The 22587-nt window shown below is 41.0% G+C and overlaps 1 protein-coding gene across 2 annotated transcripts in view; it reads left to right on the top strand.

Moving 5' to 3' along the window:
* MYRFL (myelin regulatory factor like) overlaps positions 1-18748 on the top strand; it is a 114790-nt gene extending 96042 nt beyond the window's left edge. For both annotated transcript variants that reach the window (XM_024736972.1, XM_024736973.1), the window contains exons 16-25: positions 1974-2059; positions 4618-4692; positions 4776-4828; positions 4950-5129; positions 11918-11980; positions 12628-12715; positions 14656-14730; positions 17575-17695; positions 18018-18092; positions 18216-18748. In XM_024736972.1, the coding sequence (XP_024592740.1) occupies positions 1974-2059; positions 4618-4692; positions 4776-4828; positions 4950-5129; positions 11918-11980; positions 12628-12715; positions 14656-14730; positions 17575-17695; positions 18018-18092; positions 18216-18302 (903 nt within the window). In that variant the 3' untranslated portion in view covers positions 18303-18748. The remainder of the gene's footprint in view (positions 1-1973; positions 2060-4617; positions 4693-4775; positions 4829-4949; positions 5130-11917; positions 11981-12627; positions 12716-14655; positions 14731-17574; positions 17696-18017; positions 18093-18215) is intronic.
* The last annotated feature ends 3839 nt before the right edge of the window (positions 18749-22587 follow it).

Below are 22587 nucleotides of genomic sequence, written 5' to 3'. Positions count from 1 at the left end.
TCTCTTTCTTTACTTCCAAGAGGTAGGTGGGTGATTCCTGCTGTGTGTTGATGATTGGGGCGAGGTGAGAAAGACCTCAGGGTTCGAGTAAAAATTCAGAGTACGTGGAGAAGGGAGAGAGGGAAGGAACAAACACAGGCTTCTTCTGAGAGCCCGCCTCCCCCCACAATTCAGGGTATTATGAAAATTAGTAACATAGAGGTCAAATGGATCATACTGAATAAATGATGCATCATCTCAATGAGTACGTTTATTTTTAAATTTATTTATTTATTTATTGTTTTAATCGGGGTATAGTTGTCTTACAATGTTGTGTTAGTTTCTACTGTACAGTGAAGTGCAGTTCCCTGTGCTATACAGCAGGTTCTTATTAGTTATCTATTCTAAACATATTAGCAAACACAGATACTTTTCATTATCTCACTTCTTACAGATTGACAGTCCCCCACCTCACGCTACATGGAAACCTATTGAATCAGAATTTTTCAGGGCATTTAGATTTTTTAACAAACTCCATAGTAATTCTCATGCAGACTTGAACTTGAGAAACATTTCTCTGTTAATCAGGTCACCCAACAACTCTGAAAGGTAGGCAGGTATGATTTTATCTTTCCTATTTTATTGATGAGGAAAATGAGGATCAATGACACTTAGATGACTTGTTCAGGGCTTGACTCCAGGTCTGACCCCAGGTCTTAGGCCATTTTCCTATACAAGGTCAAAGGCTTTTGAGCAAAAGCATGGAGACTTAAAATAATCTGGCAGCTTTGGGGAGTAGGTTGGAAGGGGAAGCCCTTATTCTGAGATTAATACTATTTAATTCTAATCAATTCAGCAAATTTCATTGCATTGAGTTCTTTCTTTGCACAGCACACTATTAGGATGTCCTCAAAACCGTTCCAGTGGGATGTAGGAAAGGTATAAACCAGCCACTTCTTGGTATTCAAAGTGGCTTCCTACTGCACTTATGGATGACTCAGTTATGATAACCCTAAAATTTGGGTACTTGTTAAAAAGCGTGTAGTTAATTCCGCCCCCCGACCCCCGATATTACATTGAAGAACATTTTCTTTATGCAGATAACCTGCCCAAGAAATTCAAAGACCAATTTTAAACTATTTCTGAACTACCACCATCCTCCAATTCCCTTCCAATCCTGTACCCGCAGAAGGAAGCAAACATAATACTCCCTATTGCATTAGTAGGAAACTCATATTTAAGGAGCACCATATTTAACTGGGCAGAAAGCCTCTCGTATCTCCAGCAATATTCCTCACCAGTTGCACAGCTGTCTCTCTCCTATGGTTCTTGGCTCATTCCTTATGTGTAAGCTTTTAATGCCAATATGTACCAGTCCTAAAGGTTTGTCTCACTCACTTCCTAGAGAGTGTAATTTACTTATTTTCATATCCCCCTATAACGTTGCTCATAGTAGTGCTTAATGAATATTTGTTGAATGGATATAAGAATAAATAAGGCATAGGCCCAGAACAGTCCTCAAAAATACGTGGCAGCATTGGAAAAAATTGTATATGATTTAAGGAGTAATTAATAGTATTTCATGCCACAAAAATCTTTTCTACAATTTGTCATGCTGCCTGAAGTTCTTCCATTGGGATTTATTCTATTATGTCTTGAAGACTTTTTGATTTTCAAAAGTAGCCTATTAAAAGAAATGGACCTCTGGGTTCTGACAGTATATTGTCTGGTAGGTCTTCTCTCATAAAACTTCAAGAAAAAGCACTAATGAATGGCACAGACAGTTGTCCTGCAGGGAAGAGAGAGTGTAGCCTGGAGTGCCAAGAAAAGGGAAGAACTTGGCTTTGAAAGGACTTTGTTTTCAGAGGCAGAGAGGAGGAGGGAGATGTAGGCTGAAGGGAGCAGCGAAGATCCCCTGGGGAGTGAGTCTTCAGGCATCCTTCTCAAAGTTGGCATCACTGATTTTTCATTTCTCATTGCTGAATTTTTTATAGGTTTCTTTTTCAGGAAAAAAACAGTCGTGTCCCAATTGGGTTTTCCAGACCTTGGTTATAACTCTCATTGCTGTGATGGCATTTTGGTAAGAAAAACATCAGTGTGTGCTATGTCAAGCTCTTTTTCTCTTCCCATCTCCCTTTTCTCACACATGAACTGGGGACTGACTTTCTATTTACTTTGAAGACAAGGAGCCCTTTAAACCAGACATTGGCCTTTGATTTAGCTTAGAGATACAGGAGCCCTTTATAAACTCATACTTTGAAGAAAAGAAGCACAGGCTTTCTGCTCTTAAATATGAGATAAAGGATGATCTTTGTTTTTAATCAACTGATATTTCTTACCAGCTCCCTGTGCCTTTCGTGTGTGTGTGTGTGTGTGTGTGTGTGTGCGCGCGCATATCTTTTTTAGCCTTGCAAATAACTTTCTCAAAATCTTTGCTCTCCTTCCTATCTACTTAGGCGAAAAGAGTGAGTAGGTAATCAGGTACAATCCACTCTCCCATGGATATTCATATTATTAGAATTCTTCTGGATTTTATACCAAAGGAGACTGAGATTACCCCAAGATATGCAATATGATGAAATTGTAGCCAAATGTACTAAGCAGTTAAAGCAAACAAATACATTTGCTATGCAAGCATCACGTGCCTTTTGACTGCCATCCCTCCTCCGCAGGGAGGAGGGGTCATCCTTTACTGGGATGAGGGGTCTTTACCAGGTCTCTGGTCTTTAGGCTCGTGCTGCTGCTATGATGGCTCCTCAGCCTTTGAGCCCTGGTCATCTTTCCTGTGTCCTCCTTCCCTTCTTGTTTTCAGTCTATTTACATGATGGAAGGGGTATTTATCTATCCCTCCAAAAATGCTTTGTAGTGTGGAAAAGGACTAGCTTCTGGGCCTTGTCTCAGAGGAGACAATTATCCTCAGAGGCTAAGTAAGGGATGGTCCCAAGGATGCTTCCAGTTTCTTGATCCAAAGCAGCTTCTCAGTTATAGGAGACATTGTGGGTCTCTCTGTACCCTTCTCTCCCCTCAGCATTTTAACTTTTCACTTGCTACTGCCCACTGCAGGAAGCATCCCCAAGTATTTGACACCACTACATAGAATTCCCAGTAGAAGCTGGTGTACTTTTCTCACTCTCCTAAGTGAACTTGTCTTCTTCTGGGATTCCCAACTCAGGAGAGTGTGAGCATCTACTTTGCACAGACATGCTTAACATTCTCTAGAGACACAGATTCCCATGAAAATCCAATGCAAAGCTTATAGGAAGTCTAATTTTGATATGAAGAGACTGCTTTTTAAATGTGCTTATCAGATCATACAAATTCCAATGTTGTTGACCTCTAAGACCAGAAATGGGAGGTATTGGGCTTAATGTCTTGTTTCCAGCCTGTGGTGTACCTGAGAAGGATCAAAACCCTAAAGAAAGAAGCAGATGTCTATTTCATTCTGTGGTCCTAGAAGTTGCCCAGGCCATGCAATGATGCAGATGGCAAACAAATCAGAAAGAGTATTTAAGGATTAGTAATAGGGAGATAGAAAATGGGGAATGTGGGAGAACAAAGTCAGGGAGACTGGACCACAGCAAGTAGTTGCCAGGGCGACGCCACAAATTCTGTCTAACGGCATCTTTGGAGCTCAGCACCACTTTTCCCAGGCAGGGCTGTGCCCACTGGGCAGTAACCAGCTGCTGCTGAGAACACTCTGGGGATCCTTTCTTCATGAGCAGAATTCAAATGTGTGGCACGTTCCTTTGTGTATATTTAATGATGGTAAATCCACGACCTTTGGTGGGGAAAAAGATATCAATACTAATGAGGAGTTGAGTCTAGAGAACCAGATGTGACATCAAGCCGGCAAGAGGTCAAGTAAGGTCCCCTGTGTCAGGCCCAGCTCACAGCGGGATTGTAGAGAGAGTTCTAGAGACACCCTCGAAAGAGGAGAATGCTGAGTGTTTGGATGTGTGAGCAATATTGGGAAGAGCTTCCCAAAGCTCAGGACCTTTAAGGTAAGCTTCCTTTTGGCTATATAAGTGCTGATAATTGGGGGGAAAGATACACTCATTATTTTGAAGTCATGTAGTGTGGAAATGGATGCTTTACTGTACTTTTTTCCTTCCTTTGTCCAATTTGGTGTATTGTGCTCTGAAAAGACAGGCAGCAGGAAGATGTCAGAAGCGGCCAAAGGGTTCGGCACCTACTGCTGACTAAACCTGTGTAGCCTTTCATTTCCCAACACCACAGTGTGGATGCCCTCCACCAGGGGGATATGAACTTTGCTCTGAGTTTTTCCTGCAAGGAGCAGAGGGCTGCCTCCAGTGATTTACATGCTTCCTCTTGTAATCTTCCACTAGTGACAGACGTTTCTGAGACAGCTTGCCAGGGCCAGGGGGCTGCTTTGTGGAAAAATCCGTCAGCCCGGAGTAGCCAGGGAGCCTCTGAGCTCCGGGAAGGTTGGGGGCTTTTTCTCACTAGGGCTGAGAGGCAGAACTGTGCTGGCTTCCATGGCGCTTCTGTCAGCCCTGGCCGCCTGCCCCCTCCTCTCCCATCTGTGTGGCCTGGGAGAGGACATCTCTGGCCAGCTGGTTGTGTGAGATATATCTGGAATCAAATCTGCCACATAACTCTTTTTTTTTTTTTTAACAGTGGCTTGACAATAGTCTCCCTTTACATACTTAGCTTAAAAGATCAAGACCGATGTACCCCAAGTCTCCCTTTGAGGTGAGAGTTCCAGTCTTGTTTTCCTTTGGGGAGAAGGATTCTTGAAGGCCTCTTTCATTAATTATTTTGTTCTCCTCCTCCAGCAACCTCACCAGCTCCCAGGATCCGGCTCTGCCACCCACAGCTTCCCCCTTGGGTAAGATCGTCACATTCCTCACCCTCAAACCCAGCCTGGGTTTCATGTGAATTGTCAAGAGAAGAACCAGCCTTTCAGGTTAACCTTGTCACTCTCCTCCCCTCTGTCCAATGCCTTGCAGCACCTAATACATCTCTGGCAACCACACAACCCCCCTTGCAAGTACCAGAGATCACTTTCTGTGAGATCCTGCCATGTCAGGAGACTTACTGCTGTCCCAACTGGGGAACAAGAAGAGGCCTCTCAAGCCCTGTGCAAAGACAGCCCAAGGAGAAGGAGCCCCATCAGAGGCCATGGGCAGGTAAAGAATGTTCAAAGAGTAACAACTAGTGCTTTGAACCTGAGGTTTTTCCCTCCTCACTATTTACTTGGATAGTCTGTTAATGGTTCCACTCTTCTATTTGGGGTGGCAAGATCTTTGAAAACACAAATACACAAACTTGTAATCACTTGTAATATTGAGTTCCCCACCCAGGGATGAAATTTTGGTTGATTCAAGTGAAAGGGTCTCATTTGTTCACTGCCAACCAAGATAGTAATAGTAGCACAAGAGAAGTAATTATGTGAAGATGGGTAGATCTTTTGGCTCACTTAGAACTTATAAAATGATATGGCATCTGGGCTCTCTGCCCAAACTAAAAGGCTATCAAGATTCTAATGAGTTCAGGGTAAGCTTTAAGTCCCTGAAAAAGGCTTCCACTTTCAGATTATCCTCCTCCTTGGGGGACGGACACACACACACACACACACACACACACACACACACACACTGATGCTCTTTAAGTAACAGAATTTTCATGTTAAAAAAATTGGGACTTCCCTGGCGGTCCAGTGGTTAGGACTCTGTGCTTCCACTGAAGGGGGCAGGGGTTTGATCCCTGGTCTGGGAACTAAGATCCCACATGCCGCGCGGCCAAAAAATAAATAGATAAATATAATAAATTATGGAAACTTGATCAAGGACTAAAAGTGTAATTATCTCTGTAAGATCAAATACTATACATCCCAATGTATACTAAGTTATTATTGTTTCTAGAAATCTGTATACACACATTTTAACAAGTGTCTAAAATAATGATGACGATGATGCTAATAATAACAATACATACGTATCAGTGTGACTTATCAATTAAGATGCTGTGGTAACAACTCCCAAATCACTGTGGCTTAATGTGACAAAAATTTATTTGACTCTCTCTATATGTCAAATGTCGATCAAAAGAGGGATCTTGTTCATCTCGCCATTCAGGACTCAGCTGATAGAGACTCCTTCTCGGTACATATTTCCACAGCCTCTATAGAGGTGGTAAGAGAATCGGGCAGATTGTGCACTGGCTCTTACAGCTTCCATGTGGGTGGAACACAAGTCACTTCTGCTTACATGTTACTGGCCAAAGCAAGTGACATTGGTCATGTCTAATTTAAAAACAGTTGGTGAAGTGCAGACCTAACACGTGCCTGGAAGAAGATGAGCCAGAATATTTTTGAGTAGACCTAATGACTAATGACATGTAGACTATGGTCAGTGGTTGAAGTTTGGGGGCAGAAGTATAATTTCCTTTGATATTATTTCATATTCGAGGCTTGAATAAATAACTTCTACAAATCATCATCATCACCATCATCAGTAACACCACATAATGAGGTATTACTATTGTATGCAAGGCACTGTCATAAGTAGGCTACACGAGTAAGTCCTTTAGTCCTCACAAGCTTGAAAGATAGGCACTGTTATTATCCCCCCTTTTTTTCCAGTGAGAAGCTAAGGCACAGAGAGTTTTCCTCCGCACCTATAGGAGGCAATGCTTGTAGTGCTTTTCTCATGAAAGCAATTTTTCATTGAACTTGGGAACAGATGCATCACTATAGAGTGAGGATAAAAGTTCAATGTGAAGGAAGAAATATTCAGTGTCGGAGATCATATCCTCAATAGTTTTAAATATGGAAAAATCCATTACTGTCTCAGAAATGCCCCAAAACCTCCCTTCCCTTTTTAAAGCACGTGGAACCTTGTGGCTGGTAACCCTTTTCCTCACCTTGGGAGTCCACCTTGAGGATACTGGGTGTCATTTTCTGAGAGCAGTGCTCAAATGAGACCATCTGACCCATGTGAGGTGGATAACAATGAATCCTGAACAGGAAGAGGTTGGGAACTGGCCCAATCTTCATTTTCAGAAAGTTTTTTGACCCTTGAGCAAATTCACTCCCATAGCAACCAGCTCTTCACATCAAGGGGATATTGGGAAGAGTAGCCCTTATCAAACCACATGAAGGTTTATTGCCATCTTCTCTTGGACAATGAGTGTCTGCTCATCTTATGTTTCCATAACGATGAGAGACACTGAAGAGACTCCTAAGAAAGAAGATCTGCTCCAAGGTGTCTGGCTGTGTCCTCCTAGACACAACTATCAGCAGCTTCTCTGGCTAAAAACGGAGTTTAAATTCTGCTTTATCAGGCTCTCTGACACACTGGGAAAGTGGTTTCCCTCTTCCCTCTTTCAACTTGAGAAAAAAAACGGAAAGGATTTAAATGTTCTATTTACTATAACCTTCAGGTAACTTGAAAACTCTGGGGGATTTAGAGTCATAGAAGGTCAGAGAGCAGCTACACCAGTGGCTCCGTGACTTTTTGACCCCGAGATTATGAATCCATTATGCTTTTACAATTATTTGACTGAGAAAGTACGTAGAGGGAGAATGTAACTATAAATTCTCTTAAGCTTTTAATCAAATTATTTTTGTTAATTCAACAGCAACATTTGAAAAATGGTACAAATCTATGGGAGAGATTGTTACTTTTCAAGTCCACAGCCAACACCACAGACCCCTTTATGTAATCATCTGGGATTCCAGAGTCCCCAGGTCAGAAGAATCTCTGATTTATACCAATTTACCCATTTTATGACTGATGAAATAGAGGCTGAGGACTTTGCTTAAGATTCTGCAGTGAATTATGAGCAAAGTAGAAATCGAAACCTGGGTCCCCTGTCCCCACCATTCTGCCTCCACTTATTTGGGCTTGGTGTGTGCATGTACCTGGGAACAACTCTAGAAGATGCAGAAAGTATCTACTCTATGGCTCTAGAAAGCCCTTTCAGCACCCTCTGCCCCCTCCCCTTTGCCTACAGCCATTAAAAAAAAATGTTACGGAAATATAGTTGATTTACAATGTTGTGTTAGTTTCAGGTGTACAGCAAAGTGAGATAAAAATATATATAAGATTCTTTTCCATTATTTGTTATTACAAGATATTGAGTATAGTTCCCTGTGCTGTACAGTAGGTCCTTGTTGGTTATCTATTTTATATATAGTAATGTGTATATTTTAATCCCAACCTCCTAATTTATCCCTCCTCCCCTTTCCCCTTTGGTGCTATAAGTTTGCTTTCTATGTCTGTGAGTCTCTGTTTTGTAAATAAGTTCATTGTATCATCTTTTTAGATTCCACATATAAGTGATATCATATGATATTTGTCTTTGACTTACTTCACTTAGTGTGATAATCTCTAGGTCCATCCATGTTGCTGCAAATGGCATTATTTCACTCTTTTTATGGCTGAGTAATATTCCGTTGTGTGCCTATAGCCACTGAGATGTTGACCCCAGTGTGGGATATTTCTGGGGGCCCGAAGAAAAGCATTTCTCCTCTGCTGCTGCTCCATCTTTTGCCTCTGTCCAGGGCAACATATGACATCAGGGTTCCTAAATCCAAAAGAAGAGAAAACCAGGCAAATATTCTTTTCAACAAGATGTTTCTGAGGCATTTAAGACGAATTACAAATTTAAGAATAAAAATTTTTTAATTAAAAAAAACTTAAGACTAACTCTCAGTGAGATGTGGAGTAATATTTAATAGTTTACCAAGCTCCAGAACACACTTATGAGCCTCCTTCCTGAGGAGTAAGACTACTAGTAAAATAAGTACAGGGAAATCAGCATTTTTATGACATGCTGAGCTCAAGCCATTATTCTTCCTTTGGGCCTAAGTTGGTTGCTTAAAATGTCTTTCAGAAAGGTTATCCCCTCTTCTCACACTTTAATAAAAGGTTTGCGTAAGACTAATAGGAAGTGGAAAGTGGGTATTTCAAAATATTCAGCTTCTACTCTGAGGAACTGAGTGTGATGCATCAGATTTTAATCTATGGAACTAATAAAGATTTAAATAGGCAGCAGAGTTAGATATTAAAAACTTAAGAGCCTGTGGGAAAAAGCATCAGTGGAGTTCTACAGATTTTAAGAGATTTGGTAAAGACTTTTAAAATCTCACAAAGCAAAGGCATCTGTAATTCATGCTTATTTTGATTTGGAGACCAGACCTCTGAGAAGAGTCAATGACTGAAAGAAAATGTTTCCCTGTGTTAAAGGACTCAGTCGTCGATTGGTTGGGCTCATTGACTTTTTCTTGGCCTGAGCCTGTTTTAATCATGAAAGAAAAAGGTATCCAAGATGTATTGGGAATCAGCCATCAGTGCAGTTTTACAAGTAGTGCAATACACACATTCTACCACGACAGGATATACTTTGGTTGGACACCATCTTAAGTCTCTCCTCTCCAGAAGATTCTAATTTAGTTTATGGGGAGATCTCATCTGCTGATTGTGAAATATATCTCCAACTTTACGATGGAAACCATTGGGAATGTATATTAAGTTTATAGGGAATACTGCTGGAAGGCACTTGTAAAACGAGCCACCCCTGTATGACTACAGGAGAATTGATGGTTTTCCAATAACCAGCCTTTCGGAATTGAATAGTCTTGCCTCAGAGAAGTGACAAAGTCGAGGTGTTTTACAGGAGACTCAAAATTTATTTCCAATTCTGCTTTTGAAAAGCCATTTTCATAATTCTAAGCTGTAAGATTATCTCTCCTCAACTTCACCTTTTTATTACTGTTAAAAAACACTTTATCCCATTAGATGCTAGATCTTAATCACAGGGTTCTACGTCTCCAGGAACCCAGAAATACACTTCTGTGGAAGTAAGACAACTCTGTAGTTCTATTGCCAGACTTTACAATTACGTTTTTCCTGAAAATTCAGCAGGAAAATAGAACAAAAGGTAGGGAAAGAAAACAGACAGGATAGGGAAGTCAGGTTTCCCCTTTTCTTTATGTCTCATTTGCCTTGTAAATAAGCCTTCTATGGAAGCAGTCATAAGCAAAACTCATAGCAGGAGACGTGTGCTCGAAAATTACTATTTGAATAGCTGGAATCCAAGAAATCTGGAGGCCTTTTAGACAGTACACACATTTTTAGGTAAAGGGAAATATTCAGTTTTCTAGAAAATCACCATATATCAAGGTCCATTTCTTCTTAAAGGGAAGCATCACGCTGGGGAGGAATTTCAGGAAACTTGCCTCATCTTCAAGTTTTCTCACTTCCATTTGCTAACAGGATGAAGAAGCCCAGCTCCCCCGAGTCCACTCCTAGCACCCCTGCGCACCCATCCCCTAGGGGTGTCTCCTTTGAGTGTGGAAGAGGAAACATTTTTCTAGAAGATACATGATTGGCTTTCCCTCCTCCCTTCCTCTTTTCCTGACTCTCCTCCTTCCATCCTTCCACAGATATGTAGTGAGCCCCACAGTTGAGCCTGGCATTGCCTTATGTGGGGATACAATAGTGAACAAGACGCAGTCTTCCAAAAGCTCACAGTTAGGTTTCTAGACAAGAAAACCAGCCCTTCCACTTAGTGTGAGAAGTACTAACCTGGACAGATACTTAGGAGCGACTAACCCCCAGAAGTCTGCACCGTTGCTTTGCTTTCTACCCTGAAATTCCATACAGAAACTTGTTTTAGCTCTTGTCTCTTTTTCTTTCCCATGAAAGCAGCACATATTGTTTTAACTTACGTCTCTTGTTAAATAAGGTTAACGTCTTTGTGTTTTGCCCCAAATTATATTGAAAAACATAGATATTGTTTAATGAAAATGAAGGACTGCAATAGAGTACATATACTTGAGAAAACATCTGCAAATTTAAAAACTGACTGCAAAAACTTTAAAATTCTTTTGTTAGGTTTGCTTAACAATTCACTAAATGGTTGCTTTTACCATCCACTTTAAAAAGATACATTTTTTCCCCCATAGCCTTAACAATAGTCATCTGAGTGGCTACCTTTTCAATATTGCTTTTAAAATGCCTTTTCGGCTCTGACGGGTCATAACCACTCCCATGGCTTCCTTCCCCACAAGCGAGCTCTGGCCCCATACCAGTGATTTGAGTCCTCTCCTCTGCTGGCTGCAGCTCAGTTTTTAACTTAAGCTCGCTTTTTTCCTGAGTGGATCACATTATGCTTGGAGTTATAGATGATTCAAAGAATGTTAGTAGAGGTTCCCTATTCTGGAGTTTTTGAAAAAGGGCAAAGATACAAGAAAAGTAACAATCCAGAGGTAATGTGCCCTTTGGTACAGTGATAGAGAAGGTATCACTGATTGATCACCACTTAGAGGATTCGGTAATAATACATGCCGTGGCAGTGGAAGTGGGGGAGCTGTGAGCTGCAGTGAATCTAATCCGGGATGGTGTCTTAAGTCGGCGGGGGTTGCCATAACAAAATGCCACAGACTAGGTGACTTAAGCAACAGAAATTTATTTTCTCACAGTTCTGGAGGCTAGAAGTCCAAATTAAGGTGCTATCAGGTCTGGTTTCTTGAGGCCTCACTCCTTGGCTCAAAGATGGCCGCTTTCTCTCTGTGTCCTTACAAGGTCTCTCCATGCAAGCAGGCCTCTTCATGTCCTAATCTCCTCTTCTTATAAGAATGCCACTCGGATTGGATTAGGGCCCACACTAACAGCCTCATTTTAATTTAATTATCACTTTAAAGGCCCATCTCCAAACACAGTCACATTCTGAGTGAGTTACCAGGGGTTAGGGCTTCATGCATAAGAACTTGGAGGACATAATTCAGTCCGAAACAGGTGGCTTTTTGGAGAAGGGTGACAGTAAACTAGCTCTGTATGAAATGGCATAGGGATGTGATGGGTTGAAGGGTGGGGGAAACATTCAACTGACAGAGACAAACTAGGGCACACACCGGGTTTCTTCTCATCCTGAACAAGCTTCAAGACTGACAGACTTTCTTCCTCTTCAGGAGACAGGAGCACATCATTCTTGGCAGGACAGGCGCTAACCAACCTTGACTGGGGGAGCGACTGTAAGTTTGTATTTAAGTGACTCTCTTCTTTGTTTTTGTGGAGCCAGGCAGAATGCTAACAAGCTGTGAAAGCATTACTGGAGTAAGGCACAGGGACGGAGGCTGCACTCTGCCACAAACACCCGTGGGAGTATGTTTTTGATAATCGACGCCTCCCTAACCATTAAGGAGGCATTAGAAATGGTTGCATACCGCTAGGCCTTTTCGTTGATCTTCATGGATTTTAATAATTTATTTGAAATTCCTGCTCTCTTCTTCTATTTTTCTGCTAAATTTTTAGTTGGTTTTCTGATTTTTGTTGAATCTTTCTTTATTGGCCAGATTGCATATCACATTGCGCTCTCCATTTTCAATATATCTCAATTTAGTAGGACTTCCACGATCCAGGCATTCTTTTGGATATTATGAGGCTGTCTATTGGAGCTTGTTTTTTTTTTTTTTTTTTTTTTTTTTTTTTTTTCTTAAAATTTACTGTAACAACAACAAAAGCCTTCTCCCCTTTCTTCTCCTTTTTTCCCCCATTTGAATGCAAATGGATCCATTTATCTAGGAAACTCTTATTTCACATTCTGCAATTTGGAGCCTGCGCTGGAGCACAATGCTCTTTTTCTCTGCAGAAAAGTTTACTTTATTTCTTCTCAATTCAGGGGTTGATACAACCATCAGTTCTATTCAGATTATGGAAATCCAGCAAATAATAGATCGTCGGTATTGCAGTAGAAGCCTCCAGTGCGGGTGGGTAAGCCTCCCCATTATCCCCTGATTGTTTCTGGAATTTACTCCGGGCTCTGGGTTTTTGAGACTGGAATGAAAGCTAATGCTACCCGGTAAAACCGATGTGTGCTTACATTGCTCCTTAAGTGAAAACACATTTGTTGCATGGTGGAAGAGGGAATCATAAAATGGTTGGTATTAGCAAATGTCAATAAACCACGGCTCCAAAGATTACAGTCTCCTGGTTTAATGGCTAAGTCCAAAGCTAAAAGCTTAGGGGGCAGCTCTGTGGCTGACTCTCTGAGGCCACATACCATAGGCACAGAGCTGTTAGTTAATTTTATAGAAAAGAAAGACATTATTACTGATGGCTCCAAGTTATGAGTGAGCTGACATTTGTATATTTTAATAACAAGGGATATCATTATTTTAATTGCTGAAAAATATAGCTTATCCTAACCTTTTCAGTTAAGAGAAAAAAATCTGGGTACTGCAAAAGTTATCAGCAATGTTCATCTCTAGTGTATCGCCTGCATCAAGGTAACAATGCATCTAGACGCATAGAGGGCAAGCATAGAAGCTTCAGCAAACACAATATGCAAGTTGTAGGCATTAAGAATAAGGAGTTATTTTTCTTTATTTGATCAGTATTTACTGGTTTAGTTAAGCCTGCTAATATTTAAGCCTGCTAGGTTAAAGGCAAGGCTGTGTATTTTGAATTGGTGTCACAAATCCTACGGATTCTCAGCCTTATTTCTTTTTCAGCCTAATGTACCTTAGGCTTCAGGCTGATGGTCCTGACTTTTGAAAATAACCTGTATGGTGCTTTATGATTTGTTTATGACCTTTACATTCATTATCTCATTGAATTCTCACAAAATCACATGAGGCTGGTATTATCCCCATTTTGCTGTTACAAAACTTGAGGCCCAGTGAGCTTGAAAAAGTCAGAGACAGACATAATTGGTTTGGTAGAATGACATAATGAAGAGTGAGATGATTTGGGTTCAAATTCCAGCACTTTGACAAGATGTTTATTCTCCCTGCGTACCCGTTTCTCATCTGTAAGATGAGGATACTTACTAGCTAAGGAGTTGGGTGCCTGGAAAGCACACAGATGTTGGGAGGCACATAGTAGGAAAAGAATTCTATTTACCCAAGCTTCCTCCAGTAGGACAAAGCCCTCCCGATCCCAGTTCAGATCTATTGCTTTTATTTTTGCTTTATTTTTAACAACCCAGTTTAATATTCATTAACGGAAATTTTAAATGATTGGCCCTTTCCCCCATTTATCTGGTTTTAAGTTATTTCTCCATATAATTCAAGGGATGGCCAGTCATAAGAACTTGTATTAGATACAATAAGCCTTTTTGCTAGGGTTTTCATTACAATAGAGATCAATGGAACTCCCCCCTTTCCCTAAGCATCCCTCCGTCAAGGGCGGGAAGAATGTCTGTATAAGCATTTCTGTCTTGCAGTTTTCTCCATTACTAAATGGTAATTAGGACTATAATAATTTTAGTTGATTCCAGTTCTGAAAGTACATGATATTTCCTGCTAATGTTGCCTAAAAGGGAGTGGTTTACTGTAAAAAAAGCTGGTATTTATTATTTCCAATTTTCCTTTCCAGAGGGATTGTTAGTTTGAGGACTTTGCCTCATTTGTCTTCTGAAATCTGTATCTCCTTAAGGGGAACTGAAGTCATTTCCTATTTGTTTAGTTTTGTGCATATGGTCTGGGATTTGACTTTCTGTCATTTCTTCTTTGTATTTTAACTAACCATAAATCTTTGTGGTATATTTCATATATAGTAAGATCCGAAAGAGATCACTTTGAAATTTAAACTTGATTTTCTGTATCTGTTACGTATTATAGAATATTTCACAGTTTACATAGTATACAAAAAGTAGAAAAAACCCTTTCCTGAGTATTTTGATTTGTGTTTTTTTTTCCTTAATTAGGTCTGGAAATTACAATTACCATATTCCTGTTAATAAGTACACACCCACCAATGTAAAATTCTCTCTGGAAATCAAGTAAGTGCATAGCTGTAAAAGACAATTCTGTTTTTATCATTATTTGAATAACAATACTGAATTTCCTTCACAGTTTGATCAATAAGTTAGGAGGTGGAAAGTTATCAGTTAAAGAATAATGGTTGGGTTGAGAGTTAGGCCAGCTTGAGGGAGGGGTTCTCAAAATGAAGGTTTGGGCCTTCCAGGCTCCCTCCAGTGGAATGGAAAGGCTCTGTGCTGTATACTCATACCTACAAAGTGACAGTGACCCTGGGTTTGATGCTCTCAGACTGCCCCTGGCTGTGTCCCTTGGAATTGGGGTGGGAACTAGAGTAATAGTGTGGCCCTGGCCCCCTGGATGTGGGGGGCTGCACATTTTTGTGAGCTTCTGGGAGCAATGCTAATGCAGACACCACCCCCTTCCCCCAAGGGAGTTGAAAAAAAGAAGTCAGAGTTTGGAGGTGGGCAGACCAGTGTTCGGATTTTGTCTCTGTCACTTACTAATTCTGTAATCTTGGGGAAACCACTTATCCTCTCTGAGCTACTGTTTATTCATTTATAAGATGTGTTTGACATTATACCATAACAAGGAGAGCTGCTGTGAGAATCACAGATAATAACAGTGAAATTAATAACTACCATTTGCTGAGCACAGACTATATGCCAGACATTCTACACTTTACTACTGGGTCATATAATCCTCTCAACAACCCGCTGAGGTTGGCATTTTTTTTTCTAGTTTATATTTTTCAGATGGGAACACTTAGTTTAGAGAGGTCAAAAAGCCTGTCCCAAAACTCATAGTGAGTAAGTGGTGGAGCTGGGCTTCAAATCAGCCCTTCCTTTTAACCATCACTTTCCTGCCTCCCCAGTGACATGAGATACTTAAGAACATTGCCCCTTCCTGGCACATAGCAGGCACTTCATATTATGACTGCCTTTCCTCCAAAAATCACAAAACTCTAATCTATTTTATCAGCTATTTAAAATAATTATGGTACTTTAAGACTTTTGCAGAAATTATGCAGTGAGATACCATGCAGATAGATGGTGTTTATTTTGTGTCTCGATGTCAGTTTCTTCTTTGTCCCTTCCACATTTCCTCTCTTCTCCCTTTCCTTTCTCCCTTTCCTCTGTCCTCCCCACTTTCCCTCCGTTTCCACAGCTCTGTTACTCTTCCTCCATCAGTCCCTCCCCCCTCCCCACCCCATCTCTTCCTGTTTCACTCAGACTTCATACTCCTTCTCTCATCCACTTTGCTTCTACAATGAGCTAATGACACACGCCAACTGCTTGCCTTGGAAAGGTTTGTTTCAAGCAGCTAAAATTCCATGACTTAGAACCCACCATATTTACAGGCAGAGCAAAAGCTAAATGTACTATTCTCTAGCACTCTCTAAGCAACCTGGAACATCGTTTCCTCATTCGTTCCTAGCTTCGATGGAGGGAAATAAGTGAAGTGGTATATCCCCTGAAGTGGCAGAAGGTCATCTTGAACCACTAAATCAGGCTATTTTTTTTTAAAATATAAATTTACTTATTTATTTTTTGGCTGTGTTGGGTCTTTGTTGCTGCTTGTGGGCTTTCTCTAGTTGCGGTGAGCGGGGGCTACTCTTCGTTTTGGTGTGTGGGCTTCTCATTGCAGTGGCTTCTCTTGTTGCAGAGCACGAGCTCTAGGCATGTGGGCTTCGGCAGTTGTGGCGCACAGGCTTAGTTGCTCTGCGGCATGTGGGATCTTCCCAGACCAGGGCTCGAACCCGTGTCCCCTGCATTGGCAGGCGGATTCTTAACCACTGCACCACCAGGGAAGCCCCTAAATCAGGCTTTTTAGATTAAGAACCATTTTTTTCTAACATGGGTATCTTAAAATAACACATATACTCAACCAAGATTGTAGGTTGTCCCACTTGTGCAAAAATATTGTTTCCAAAGACAAGATGGATCTCATCCTCTTGATGATGATTCTTGGGCCAGCCTCCAGAGAAGAACCATTCTTTCTGACAGGTCTTCCACCCTGATACTTGAAGGGTTTATAATTCCTAACGGGGCTCACCTGCACATCCCTACCTGTGTTGTTTGCCTCTCTGATTCAAACAATACCTACCCAGAGCAGGAGTCTGCAGAATCTGAAATCCTGGAAACTTCAGATGGAAGCAAATTCAGCTGCCAGTGAAAAGAGAAGGAATACATCCAAAAATTATTTAAAAATCTAGGAAGATAAGAAGTTCTGATGTTGAGGTGATTTAAGTCATGAGATTAGGTTTTAGAGACTGTCATATGTTATCTCAGTTTTAGTTTTAGTCAGTTCCAGGCTACTGTAACAAGAACCCCATAGACTGGGTGGCTTAAACCACAAACATTCATTCCTCACAGTTCTGGAGATTGGGAAGTCCAAGATCAAGGCACTAGCAGATTCGGTGTCTGGTGAGAATCCACTTCCTGGTTGATAGGTAGCCGTCTTCTCTCTATGTCTTCACACGGCAGAATGGATGAGAGACCTGGGCTCCTTTTTATGAGGTCACTATTCCCACTCATGAGGGCTCCACCGTCATGACCTGGTCACTTTCTAAAGGTTCTACCTCCTAACACCATCACATTAGAGGTTAAGATTTAAACATACGAATGTTGGAGAGGACACAAACATTCAGTCCATAACAGTAGTCATCTGAGATTGAGTTTCTGTTATAATGAGATGTGAACTAGTATATTGGCATCCGTGAGCTTTGTGTAATAACATGCCTATTTGGAACTTTGAATGGATTTCCAAGGTATGTTCCCATTAGTCCCTCTTCTTATCAAGATGTAGCCTAGTGGGAGCTGGTAACTTCTTTTCCATTTGCCCTTTCTTTTCTTTGTCTCTTGAAGCACAACAGAGCCATTGATAGTCTTCCAGTGCAAGTTCACCCTTGGAAATATGTGTTTCCATAGTAAAAGGGAAGCCAAAGGCATGCAAAGCCACCAAGAAGTCTCCCAGGAGATAACACAGGTAACGTTTTCCAGCTCCTCGGCATTCTGTCGCCATTCTAGAAGTGTGTCTACAGTTGTGGCACAGCCTCTGTTCTTCACTGAGAGAGATGACATGAGCCACAGGCCAATGTTTCCCTTTGCTGACTCTGATCACAGAGCTTTGTTCAGCATCTTCTGTGCATCCTTCAGAAGCTGCAGACTTTTCCAGCAACACCATCAAAAGCTGTTGTCACAAATACCTCTCCTACAGCAGTCAAGGGAATGCTTTTTCAGCCTATGTTCTTTCCAACTGAGTGTAAAATACAGTTATGAAATGGATCTCTCTTTCATTCATTATTTAGGGATATCAGCACATTTGGAGCCTCCCTGCAGCCCCATTCTTTGACAGCGCATACCATTTCCGGGTAGCTGCGCCGGTAAGCTTTTTTTCCTTTTCCTTTTCAGTGAGAAAGAAATGAGCCATTAGATAAATAAACTTTAGCTACAATTAATTCTTACATTAATCATTCTCTCTTTTCTTTTCCCCCTTGTTCTGACAGGATTTAGCTGACTGTTCAACGGATCCTTATTTTGCTGGGATATTCTTTACAGACTACTTCTTTTACTTCTATCGACACTGTGTCTAATTTATTCAAGTTTGTTTGGGGACTTTACCAAAGAAAAATACTCAAATACAGTTAACGGAAACTTACAACCTCTTGCAACTTCTTTCTTCTCTTTGTAAAACATTCACATTTATTGCCAAAGGGCTTTTTCCAGGCTTTGGCTTCCAACAGTTTTGAGACATTAATGAGGAGAATAAAGTGTTTGCTGGAACTTGAGATAATGTGGTGTTTGATTTTGCCATGACTATGAGGAAAACGTTTCCTGGAGTAAACAGCACTGTTGGATTTGAAAATACTGCTTCTGTTACTAAGGAAGCTGTGAGGTCAAAATGGGTAGGTTTAACTTTACTTTGTCTTAATGTATCTCAATGCTTTTGAGAAAAACAAAAAGGCCTATTTCAGCCATGTCAACTTGGACCCACTAAACACAGACTCTTGAGAATTTGTGATAACCAAATGTGTGTTGGGGGGAGGGGTGGGTGGTGTCTGATGCTGAGCTCACATTCAGGCAAACTATTGCTATGTGTAGGTGTGTGTGTGCACACGCGCGTACACTACGCACACTAGCGTAGAGAATGTAGCTTGCTAATAAACTGGGCTTAAGAAAAATAATTGCAGTTCTACTTTGTAAGGTTTGATGGATGCTAACTTTCTGTATCCTCTTGGGAAGCACTAGCTTGTGACAAGTCCTTTAAGGTAACCCAGACAGTCTAGGCTCAGATAGTTGCATTTGATCTTCCAGTTGTCATTGATTTGTTTTGTTGTTCTTCCTCTACTTATAAGGGGTTCTCTTACAGATCATTAAGACCCATTTCCATTGTTTATAGCTGAATTAGCTTTGGATATTTCTACCTGGTTTATGGGTAGATCTGTATGCCCTTCCCAACTTAGAAGAGCCGGAAATCCTCTAGCTGGAGTGTTATCAACTGTATCTTTTATTTTCTGTATTCTGATGTTTTGACGTCTTGGGGTCTTGCTGACCCTCACGGAACACCACCTCCCAGGGTTAGCCAGTTCCTAGAGATAGTAAACAACTTGCCCACCTGTGATTTTTCAAATACAAACCAGCAAATCTGGAGCTCACACTCCAACCACCTCCTTTATCAAGTTCTCATACTGCGGGCCATTATCCACCTGCCCTAATCACTCCAGGGCCATGTACCAGACAACTAGGGACAGCCCCTATAGCCCAGGGCCTGCTACGATTACTCAACTAGCCAGTCCCAAGCCTGTTTCCCCTGCCTCACCTGTTCCTTCCGTGGGAACCACAAAAAAGGCTTTTGCCCAAGGTTGCTCCCTCTCCCCCTGCCTCCTGACTGACCCTGCTGCTTCCCAGTGTGGTCCCCCAAGGCGTGGCATGTCTCCTCCTCTTGGGAACTGTAACAAACTACCTTTTCAATGGTGATCATCTTCTGATCTGTTGACCTTCCTATACCTTAAAATTTTCATTAATACACTATATTTTAGGACATGGCGATTCAAGCCACTCTAGCTCTAGCTTCAGGTAGCAGGGCTGCTGAATGGCTTATCTTACTGCTGGCATGTGTGATACTGTAATTTACAATAAGAAATGTATATTTGATTTTGTCCCCAGTTCCTGGCACAGAGCTCCCAAAACCTTTGGAATTCCCTAAGTGCTGAGAGAGATAAAGGTGTCTTTTGTTTTGTCAGTGAGGTGACATTTGGATGGCACAAAAGGATGGGGGCTGGTTGCCAGGACAACCAATCATGTGATTAGACGGTTTGAACTTCCAGTCCCACCCGTGATTTCTGGGGAGGGACAAGGAGCTGGAGGTTGATTTCAATCAATTAATCAATCATAATTAATCAATTAATCATAATTTAATTAATCATGCCTATATAATGAATCCAGAGTTCGGAGAGCTTATGGATTGGTGAACACGTGGAGATTTGGGAAGACTGGCAGCCTTGGAGAGGGCATGGATGTTCTTCACCCTTTCTCTGCCCCTAACCCTGTGTACCTCTTTCATCTGGCTGTTCCTGAGTTATATTCTTTTATAATAAACACAGAATCTATTAAGTAAAATGTTTCTCTGAGTTCTGTGAGCCACTTTAGCAAATTAATCAAACCCAAAGCAGGAGATGGGGTCAACTCTAATCTATAGCTGGTAGGTCACAAGCAAACATGATAACCTGGGCTTGCAACTGGCATCTGAAGTGGGCAGGAGGGGGGTGGGGGTGGGGCGTCCTGTAGGACTGAGCCCTCGGCCGGTGGAATCTGCAGCTGTGCCCCGAGAGACAGTACGAGAACCGAGCTGAGTTGCTGGACACCTCACTAGTGTCTGAGAATGGTCTGGTGCTGTGCGGTGAGACTCCTCCATACAGTGGAATTGGGTCCCAGAACCGTGTTTAGCCTATGAGTCAAGTAGGATGAGGCGGATGGATATTTTTTCGCCCATGACAGTGGTAATCAGTAGGAATAAGTCCCCATTTGCTTATTTTCAAATGTGATTAAACACGTGCCACATGGATGGAAATTACAAGAGCTGTTAAGAAAAGACACGTTCCTTACTGACACAAAAGGCATTTCGGAATAACTTAGGGACACAAAGGTAGTTTAACCCAGTAGGAGCTGAGACTTTGAAGCCAAACAGTCCTTACCTTGGTCCTGAATCCTGACTTTGTGTATCCTTGAGCGAGTTACTTAACTTCTCTAAGCCTCAATTTCCTCATTTATAGAAGAGGATAGTGAGTATCTGCAATAGATAGGATTAAATGAGATAAAATACGTAAAGCACAGATAGGCTCTAAATAAATATAAGCTGTTATTGTTATACAGAACAGAATAGTTATAAAAATTACAGTGGGATAATAAAGGGACTGAGTAACTGAACACTCACACACAGAGGCATTCCATCAACTGTAAAAACCAAACTGCAGACAGAGCATATGCCTGTGTATTACGTAATTAATTACATTAATTTGACTCTTCTACTGTTAAATACTGGTCAGTAGCCAAGTTACAGGAGTTCCTTTCGGCACATAAATCCCATGTTCTTATTCACTCACATATGTTCAGGATAATATGGGGGTTTCAGATATCTAGTTGAGTAATGTTGCCTATAAGGAGATTTCTGTAAAATGAATAGTTTCCCCACTAATCCATAAAAACCTGAAAGTCTTTTCCCCACAGAAACCTTATTACAGGAGATGTGTTGAAAGACTTCAGAACGAAAGGATTTAAGATAGTGAACAGACCTGTGGCAACCTGTGGCTTCTTGGAATCAGTTAGGACTAGAATAGACTTTGCTGCAAGTTTCTTTTTGTATTTACAGCACTTCTCCAGTTGTTAGACGTCCACTGTGGACCGGGCTGCTTCAGGCCAAAAAACTTTTCCTTGTGCCAGAGAATTTTCTGAATTTCTACTGGAGTATTCCCAAATTCACAGGATTAAAATGTCTATAAGAGTATTCCTCTCAAAAGCCCATAACCCCAGTCTAATCATAAGCAGAACATCAGACCAATCCCAGACAAGAGGCATTCTACAAAATACCTGACCAGCACTACTCAAAATTCTGGAGGTTACCAAAAACAAAGGAAGTCTGGGAAATGGTCACAGCCAAGAGGAGCTTTTTTATGTTTTTTAAAAATTTTGGCCGTGCCGCGTGGCTTGCGGGATCTTAGTTCCTGGACCAGGGATCGAACCTGGGCCCACAGCAGTGAAAGTGCAGAGTCCTAACCATTGGACCGCCAAGGAATTCCCAAGAGGAGCTTAAAAAGACATGGTAACTAAATGTAGTGTTCTAGAGGGCACCCTGGAACCAAAAAAGGAGATTAGATACAAACTAAGCAATTTGAATAAAGTGTGGACTTAAGAATAATGTACAGTATCAATATTGGTTCATTTTCTGTGACAGATATACCATACTAACGTTAAGATGTTAATAATGGGGGAAACTAGCTGTGGGGTTTATGGGAACTCTGTGTACCAGCTTCATAATTTTTCAAAATCTAAATTTGTTCTAAAATTAAAAAAATTATTTAAAAAAAGTAAGAAATGAAGTCCATTAACAGCTGGGCTGAAATATCACATGCTGCCACAAGATGTCATTTGTGATAACATGAGTTCAATTCCGTGCATTAATTTAATTAGCTTCCAAATACCATAAAGAATACTATATGATATAAAATATAAATACTGTAAAATATACAATAACACATAACAAGTAAGATTACAACAATTTTTCTTGAGTTCTAATATAGGAACTCAAGCTCTGTCAGATTTTTTTTTTAAACTACCACACCATAAAAATTCACTTAAAACAATTAGCATGTATGGGTTCAG

The sequence above is a fragment of the Neophocaena asiaeorientalis genome, unplaced genomic scaffold (assembly GCF_003031525.2).
Source record: "Neophocaena asiaeorientalis asiaeorientalis breed wild unplaced genomic scaffold, Neophocaena_asiaeorientalis_V1.1 scaffold134, whole genome shotgun sequence".
Classification (NCBI taxonomy): Eukaryota; Metazoa; Chordata; class Mammalia; order Artiodactyla; family Phocoenidae; genus Neophocaena; species Neophocaena asiaeorientalis.
Note: the sequence above shows the minus strand (reverse complement) of the source record. Positions and strands in the feature narration are given on the sequence as shown.